Source organism: Notothenia coriiceps, unplaced genomic scaffold, assembly GCF_000735185.1.
Source record: "Notothenia coriiceps isolate Sejong01 unplaced genomic scaffold, NC01 NC01_scaffold00029158, whole genome shotgun sequence".
In the NCBI taxonomy this organism is placed as follows: Eukaryota; Metazoa; Chordata; class Actinopteri; order Perciformes; family Nototheniidae; genus Notothenia; species Notothenia coriiceps.
Window position 1 is genome coordinate 149,860 of NW_011361859.1, and position 9,201 is coordinate 159,060.

Sequence of the window (9,201 nt, forward strand, 5' to 3'; positions counted from 1 at the left end):
GTTAAGAACTTTACATGCAGCAAAATATAAAATGTTCAAGGAGGTAAAATGTATGATAATAAAAAATATAATAAAATAAAATAAATAATGGGTTTCTCTCTGACAGTTAAGACACAAGACAACTGAATCGATGCAACAATATAAAATATAAAACCCCAGAAAACATAGTGAACATATAGGTACAAAAGAAATACAAATAAAAAGATAATAGCAATAAAAATGCCATAATTCTAATAAAGGTTAAACGATTTAGAAATAAATAAAAAAGACCAACGTAAAAAGAAATATTGCTATTGAAGCATGTTAGATCAATAAAATAAGATATAAGATTGTCTGATGTCTTTCCTCAGGGAATGCTGGGAACCCAGGACCTCGGTCAGGTGTATTTTGAGCCAATCAAAGACAAGCATGGTAACGCCCTGCTGGTGCTGCTGAAGGACATGAGTTCCTCTCCTAACCTGGACGGGGTTCGCTGGACGCAGCTCTGCAAACTCCAGCTCCAACGCAAGTCCATCTCGTCCCCCGAGGAGCCCAGCGCTCTGGACATGCTTCTCATCACGCTCCATGTGAGTCCTGCAGGAAGAGACGCGCAGCCATTGGTTTTCTGCTTTTGTTTTGGAGACAGGCTGCTGGAATGGGTTTGTCAGCAGCGGTTGTGGTTTCTATCAGGCTCATTCTTTGCATTCTTGTGTTACCCGGAGATTTAGCAAGATGAAACAGCGTGGTGCAATGCACTTTGTCAACAACAAAATGTCCCAAAAACGCTGGAAAACATTCATCTATTGGTATCGCTTTAATGTTTGTTTAACTCTCATTCGCGGAGAACCAGTAAACAACGGCCAAAACAATAGGACTGTTATTTACAATGTGCTTCCAATTATGAGTGCTGCTTATGTAGACACTCTTTATTTGGACAAAGATTAATCATCATGACTCCCCTTTTCCATTTGTCACCTTCTTTGTGAAGACGCATATTGAATAAGCTTGCCAACGAATAAATTAAAAGTCAAATCTTTAATCCATTAATCCTCTCAGTCACTTTATCTTTAAAAGCTGCTCATTCAGGCAGTGAAAATTGGAAAGTGACATTTGAATTTCAGCATTGTGGGCTGATGGTAATCTGTCTAATTGTTGTTGTTTTGTGTTCTGTAACAAATGCTTTGTGGCTGTTTTGTTCAGAGCAACCACAATCTGGAACCTAACCACAAGTTGATTTTGTCTATGTAGCCCGATAAACTTGATACCATTGTTGCAGTGCCGTTTTGTCTCCAGTGTGAGTTGGTTTGTCCTTGTGGTTAGAATACAATGGTGGAGCCACCCCCTGGCAAAACCACATTTCACTGAAATATTTGTTTTGTGGCCAGTTATGAACAAATTGTATGATGAGATACATAGAAATGTGCTGGTGGGCTATTCTGCCGTGCTGACTTCCACTTTAAACATGTCGGAACAACTTTAGACTGAAGCCTTTTAAACAGTAACAACAGCAAAGCATACAAATACATCATTTAGTTGAATGTGAGGTTATTTAAAGAGGCACAATTAGAATCTGTATCCCCACACAATCATACCATCCTCTCACTCACTCGCTCTGTACCTGCTGTCCCCAGGAGAAGCTGGCGTATCACAGGCGGAGCAGGAAGGTGTTGGCCCCCGGATTATACCTGGGCTACCTGAAGCTGTGTACCTCAGTGGAGCAGATCAGAGTGCTGGTGCCTCAGAAGCTCCCCAACGTCCTCTGTCACACCAAAATTCGGGACAACAGCAACGTGTCCAGGTGGGGATCATACTGTGTGCCATTCTAAGGAATCCTCCAAATGTGTATGTCAATTACTAAACCAGCGTAAGGGTTAGGAACTGTTTCAAACAGTCAAGTTATTGGGCAATGCTGGTGTTTGGGAAGTAGTAACCACACGACTGGTTCAATGAGACTTTGATTACACTGCAGGAGTTGTGATAGAGTTTGTAAACAGATGATTAGTTAACGTTTTGCTGCTGTTTAACGCAGCCCACATTTACTTAAACGTCTCTGTTTATTGATTGTTCATTTACCATGAAGGCATGCAAGAAAAACAAAGTTGTCTTCAAGAATTCAAGCTAACATGGGTTGAGTAATTGATATACAAATGATGATTTTGTGGGTGAAGTATTCCTATAATGTGGGTTTTGGATGAGTTTTGACCAGAAGGCTGAATATACATGCAACACAATGACTGATAGACGTGTGTGTGTGTGTGTGTGTGTGTGTGTGTGTGTGTGTGTGTGTGTGTGTGTGTGTGTGTGTAGAGAGGAGTGGCAGTGGCTGCAGGCTCTCAGCTCTCTGGAGGAAGCGGTTGAAATGGATAATGAAGAGCAGAGCGCTCCTCATCGCCTCTTACAGGACGTGCGCAGCGCCATCAAGGACCTGATGGCACACATCAATATCCCAGGCAATCAGGTCAGAGTCCATCTGAAACTGTGTGAATCTTTATCCAACGACATAATGATCTTCTGCTGTAAGATTCACAGACTTTACCATAATGCTAAAAATGTGTTTTTGTGTGAACTGATTTTGTCTGATTTCATGGAACCAGTTTAACTCCTCGAATTACTTCCAGCCAAGTCACAGAGGCAGGAACTCAAAGCCATGAAAATGATCCCAATGGATATCCAGCCAGTTGGTTAGACCACTAATTCTACATGATTTCTGTAAAAGAACATGGTTCGAATTCCAGCACAATGGCAATCATTGTCCGATCGACTTTAACCTTTCACCACCCACTGTTCCTACTGGCAGAAAGGACTTCACACACTGCCACGGCTGTACCATAAAAGATTGAATGAATGTGAACATGAATATATATATATGTACCATAGATTACTGATGAAATCTAGAGCTTCAATATATTTGGTTCCAGAAGGGATGGATGTTTCAAAATAGTTTTAAAAACAACAAACATTGATTTAGCAGTACGATTGTTTTACGCTTGACCTTCTTAAAAAAAAAGCCCAACAGTGTAATAGAGATATGCAATAACCCCTTATTACAGCAAACCATGCAGTTGCTGTATTTCTTCAAATCGAGTCTGGTTCTACTTTCTGGATACTTAAGCTAAAACAATGTAGTTCATGGTGGCCTCTGCGTGTGATCCATACCAGGGACTTCTCCTTTACTTCTATCTTTCAAATAAAACCTGTAATGACCTTAAAAATCAATTTGAAACATAAAAGGGAGCTGTCCGTGGGGTCTTAAAAAGTATTAAAAGTTGATATCTTTAGCGAAAATTAAGGCTATTAAAAAGTATTTTAATAGCCTTACATTACATTTTGTAGCTTGTTTTCAATAAGTATATAAATGGTCCAAAGAGGTTGTATTCTACAGTCTGCCTGAAGGTAATCATTGCGTAGGTGTGTAGTGTGATTCTGTGTAGTTTATTTATGGCATCCCGTTGGGTTTGACAGGACAGCTGAACAGGACATCGCACGCTCACTGCTTGATAGCACGCGAAGCTCCGTTTACGCCGGTTGCTAAACAACATCGTTATGGGGAAATGCAAGTTTGCGTCCAAATGGTTGGAAGATAAGGAGAAAGGACAATCAGTACTGTATATAGTCAATGTGAGGTAAAGTGTGTTGCCAAGGTAACCGGTTAAAGCTCAAAGTGGCGATGTGGTCTTAAAATGTGTGGAAAGGGTCTTAAAAAGGTCTTAAAAGGAATTCCATCTGACTTCAGGATTCCTGCATATACCCTGGTCCAGCAAAATTATCTTTATCAAGTTAATATTGAAGAAATAGGACGTTGCATACACATTCCAATAAACCTGTGTGTCTGCGTGCAGGTGCAGGAATTCCGTATCTACAGCCAGGAAGTGGTGGAGTTTGGTGAGAAAGTGTCCTTCCTGCTCCTCCTGCCACCTTCAGATGAAGTGTGCACAGTTCCTGGTCAGAACAACCCATACTCCCCCCGCTCCGGCTTCCTCACCCTGCCCCTCCAGGTCTTTGAACTGGGTCAGTATAGCAGATTTTTTGGCAGAAATAAGAAATTTGACACCAACTGCTGCTTCCAAATCTATATGCTCCCGTATTTACTGACACATCGTTTTGCATTCCTTTTTCTTCCTGTTGGATTCCCTTTTTCTCCCACAGTCCACTTTAATGCTTATTGCCCCAGTTTCATCGGCCAGTACTGCAGAGTGTCTGCGTTGCTGGAGCTGGAGTCCCTCATGTCCCAGCAGGCCCTAAGGGAGGCCTTCTCTGAGACTGAGCTGCATTCTGCCAAGAAGAAACACCAGCAGGTCCAGGAACACATTCAGGTAACACAGCTGGAATTTAAAAACGTTTTACACAGCTGCACCTTTTGTTATGTAATAATATTTGTCCTGGAGATCGATATTTGTTACTGAGCTGAACTACTATGGTGTTGTTGAACAGGAAATGGAGGAAGTGTGGCGGGATGCGAGGTGGATCATGGATGCTCTGCAGTACGCTCGCTACAAGCAGCCCACAGGGGGCATCTCCATAAGTTGGATCATTGACTTCTCCAAGGAAGTGCTCCCTGAGAAACCTCCCTCCACCTCCTCTCAGGCCGACTTCCTGCCCTCCCCGATGCCTTCACCCGAACCCTGCCACAAGCACTCAGGTCAGAATCCACATCTGGCAACAAAAACATTTAGAATTGTGCGGTAATATGATAGTGTTATTAATATAGGATGTTATTCAGATTCAAAGGTTGTATTGTCATATGCACAGAAGCTACAGTGTAGAAATGGCAATGAAATTCTTCTGACCTGAGCTCCTCCAACAATGCAACATACACTGAACAAAAATATAAATGCAACACTTTTGTTTTTGCTCCCATTTTTCATGAGATGATCTCAAAGATCTAAAACATGTTCTACATACACAAAATAACCATTTCTCTCAAATATTGTTCACAAATCTGAAAAAATCTGTGATAGTGAGCACTTCTCCTTTGCTGAGATAATCCATCCCACCTCACAGGTGTGGCATATCAAGATGCTGATTAGACAGCATGATTATTGCACAGGTGTGCCTTAGGCTGGCCACAATAAAAGGCCACTCTGAAACGTGCAGTTTTGCTTTATTGGGGAGGTCTGGGGGGGTCCGAAAACCAGTAGGGTTAAACCCTAACCCTAACATGTCACCCATTGAGCATGTTTGGGATGCTCTGGATCGGCGTATACGACAGCGTGTTCCAGTTCCTGCCAATATCCAGCAACTTCGCACAGCCATTGAAGAGGAGTGGACCAACATTCCACAGGCCACAATCAACAACCTGATCCACTCTATGCGAAGGAGATGTGTTGCACTGTGTGAGGCAAACGGTGGTCACACCAGATACTGACTGGTTTTCGGACCCCCCCAGACCCTGAGGCTGTGCGAAGTTGCTGGATATTGGCAGGAACACGCTGTCGTATACGCAGATCCAGAGCATCCCAAACATGTTAGGGTTAGGGTTAGGGTTTAACCCTAGGGTTTTCGGACCCCCCCAGACCCCCCCAATAAAGCAAACTGCACGTTTCAGAGTGGCCTTTTATTGTGGCCAGCCTAAGGCACACCTGTGCAATAATCATGCTGTCTAATCAGCATCTTGATATGCCACACCTGTGAGGTGGGATGGATTATCTCGGCAAAGGAGAAGTGCTCACTATCACAGATTTTTTCAGATTTGTGAACAATATTTGAGAGAAATGGTTATTTTGTGGTTATAGAAAATGTTTTAGATCTTTGAGTTCATCTCATGAAAAATGGGAGCAAAAACAAAAGTGTTGCATTTATATTTTTGTTCAGTGTATAATAAAATACAAAATAAAAAGTAGTGCAAAAAGTGTATACTGTATACATGTCAATATAATATAGGATATGTAGAAGAACAGAATATGAAATTAAATAATGTAAATTAAAACAAAATGAAATACGGTTTATTGCGGGAATGTTTATCGGGGCACTTAACAGAGCTCAAGTGTTGAGCAGTCTTATGGCCTGTGGGTTAGAACCTGAGTCATTGATTCTCCCATTCTGCAGATTTTGCTGGTCTATCAGATGAAGAGGGCTCCTCTGAGGTCTTCCTCACCACCGACAGTGACTACGACTCCAGCCGTGCTCAGAGTCCCCGGGAGCTGGATCTGCTGCCGGCCTCCCCGCTCTCCTCCTCCGCGCCGCTGGAGCCTCGCGGGTTCCTGCGTAGCGACGGCAGCAGCTCAGGAGGTGGGGGGTGTCTCGGTGGCGGGGGACGGGGCAGTGGGGCGCTGAGAGACTCCACTCCAGACGTCCTTCAGGCCTCCGAGCCGCAGCACGGGAGGGACGGCGAGCGGTGCGGAGGAGGAGGGCGATGTGGCGGGGAGAGGCGGAGGGGCGGCCCCGAGCTGTTCGACAGCGACTTCATCCTGCCCAGCCGGCAGATCGAGCTGCTGCACATCACAGAGAAGAGGCAGGCCTTCTGTGTGAGGACCAGCAGCCTGGAGTTCCCCTCCGCCCACCAGCCTTACTCCTACCACAGCTCCTGCCCCTCGCCCTCCACCTCGCCGCAGAGGAGATGTCACCGGCCATCGTCTGTGGATCGCTGTTGCCCGGCTGAGCGCTGCCTCCCGCATCTTCCACCGGCGCGTACGTTATCGCAAGACAGCGGCACGCAGAGACTCTCCTCGCTGTCGCCGGCCTCCCTCAGGAAAGGCTGCCACGCCACGCTCAAAGTTTACCCGCAGTATCACACAGGCCTGCCCAAGGAGACCAGTGTTAAGGTATATTTGTGTTGGGGCTGGGTGATAAGAAGATTATCATAGATAACAATATTCATGACCAAATACCTTGGCATCTTTAGGATACTGTAGGGTTGAAGATTGATTATTTCACAAAGTATTCACGCACTGACGACCGGAACGGTTCAGAAAATCACTTTACTGTAAACGAGCTTTTAAAACCAGGAAACTCTTACAATATCCAAGTTATCCACTTACATTCTGGATATTGTAAGAGTTTCCTGGTTTTAAAAGCTCGTTTACAGTAAAGTGATGTAGCCGTTTACCAATCGGTTGGTTGGGGGTTCAACCCTTTGGCAAGATAGTTTACCCAAGTTGCTCACGATGGGACGGCCATGGGCCTTAAGCAATGGCCCCTTGTATGGCACTCCTGCCTCTGTCTGAATGGGTGTGAATGCTGAGTTGCATAGGTAAAGGTGCTTTGAGGAAGAAAGCGCGATATGAATGCCCTCTACTCACCATATATTTCACAATACAATATATCATCTTGATATAGTCCAGCTGTAGTCTGTAGCGCTGAACGATATCTTTCCTTCCTGTGTTCCAGCTCTGTGTGACTCCAGGGACGCCGGCGCGGGAGATGGTGCAGCTGGTGGTGCAGGAGATGAACGTGGTGTCGCGGCGCATGCTCGGCAGCAGCGGGGGGGAACAGGAGCCGTGTGTGTACTACAGCCCCGAACAGATAAAGCACTTTGGCCTCGTGCTGGTGGTGGACAACAGAGAAAAGTGGCTTCAGGATGATTTCTGTCCCCTGGAGCTGCAGAACCCCTGGCTGAGGGGAAAACTGTGCGTCCGTATAAAGGAGTATTCACCACTAGCGCTCACACAAAGCCGGGCCACTACAGTCTGACACTTCCAGGAGAGAGACACTCAAGACCTTTACATTCTCTTGGGATAAATGTGTATAAAAATGAAGGAACTGTTACATTTGTACAAACAGGCCTACGATATTTTGTCCCACTGTGGTGTAATCATCCACAACTGCAGCTATAATATGTCATACTACTGCTGTGTGCTTGTCATCGGAGAAGTTTCTATGGAAGTACTGTATGTCTGAACTTTTTTTCAAAGACCCTCATATGGACACCAAATGAACAATAGCAAAATAGAACAAAGAGAAAATAGTTTCAGCGCTGTCAAGGATCATTTGGGAAAAGATTGTGATGGCGGACGAGATTAATGGAGCGTCACTTTGACTTCTGGCACGATTGACGACGGCACATGGAGGCGTTGCCAACAGAAAGTGGGCAGCGTCATCGTTGCAGCCACACGCGGACACAGATTTTTCTATGAACTCTCTCATTGTGTCATTCCCAAAGAGCTGTCGCCTGCAGCCGCCTGGCAACATGTCCCCAGGATGTGGGCGCTGGACCCGGACCAGAGGGTGGGTGGGGGGGGGCTGGCGTCTTAAACGGTGCAAACGCTTTCAACGATTTGGCCCGTCAGCCTGTCACTCAACTGCTTTTGGCCACTGTCTGGTAGCAAAGCAGCCAAGCAATGAAAAGTGAGCTTGATGAAGAGTGAGAGAGGAGGAGGAGGAGGAGGAGGAGGGCTGACGCTGCGTGTTTCAGAAACCTGGCGCGCTTCTTCTCGCAGCCCTCTGTATAGTAGACTCAGTCGTAGTGTAGCTAACACTAAACCAGCTCATTTGGATTTCCACCCCAGACAAAACAAAAGCAATACTTGACTCTTTTTTTTTGTTGTTTTTTTCTAATAGATGGGTCGAAAAAAAAGCATGTCAGCCTTCCAGAGTTGTGCTGATCTGAAGTACTGTAGTTCACGCTGTGCTAAAAGTTAACCAGTGTAGTGTTTTCGTTGTGTTTGGTTCAGTGGTATTCCCACATGCATCAGAAAGCGGTGCCCACCAGTCTAGAGCAGCGTCTCCCAGAGGGATTCTATTGTGAAAAGGGATGACTCTAGTTGTTAAGAGGCCCCGTGTTTGTTAGCAGAGTAACATATCGTATATTTATATTCCCAAAACACTGATGCAGGCATTGCACTTTTGGGGCAAAACACTAAATCTAACTTAACACAATAAATAAGGCCTCTTAACACTCCTTACCATCCTTTTTAGATATGTGTTGGGAACCTGTGCCAAGTTTGAATTCCTCTCCTCATTCAAAACCGTTTACATTGAACTCAGCATCCCAAACTGCAGGCTGTTGTGTTTTATTTATTATTTATCAACTATTTTGAAGCAAAAGATCAAAACTTTTCTCTCACCACCGGCTAAGCAACATCACACCGTTATAAGAACCTGCAGTATTTCCAAATGTAGCACCAGAAAGGTCCAGGAGAGGAGCGTTTGGACCTGGCCTCAGTCACTGTAGCATTCCAGGTTCCTGTCGCAGGGGGGCGTCTCAAAGTGTTTACACAGTTTCCTTACACTTTCCAAGATGTGTTTACGTGTAACTACTGTATAAAGATGTCTTGTGACAAACCG

The 9,201-nt window shown here is 44.8% G+C and overlaps 1 protein-coding gene across 1 annotated transcript in view; it reads left to right on the forward strand.

The window, feature by feature from the left end:
- Window positions 1-8,129, forward strand: part of ankfn1b (ankyrin repeat and fibronectin type III domain containing 1b) — an 84,914-nt gene extending 76,785 nt beyond the window's left edge. Inside the window, exons 12-19 of the mRNA XM_010786395.1 lie at window positions 351-566; window positions 1,611-1,777; window positions 2,287-2,437; window positions 3,819-3,987; window positions 4,126-4,292; window positions 4,411-4,618; window positions 6,025-6,740; window positions 7,306-8,129. Coding sequence (XP_010784697.1) covers window positions 351-566; window positions 1,611-1,777; window positions 2,287-2,437; window positions 3,819-3,987; window positions 4,126-4,292; window positions 4,411-4,618; window positions 6,025-6,740; window positions 7,306-7,608 — 2,097 coding nt within the window. The 3' untranslated portion in view covers window positions 7,609-8,129. The remainder of the gene's footprint in view (window positions 1-350; window positions 567-1,610; window positions 1,778-2,286; window positions 2,438-3,818; window positions 3,988-4,125; window positions 4,293-4,410; window positions 4,619-6,024; window positions 6,741-7,305) is intronic.
- Window positions 8,130-9,201: the final 1,072 nt, after the last annotated feature.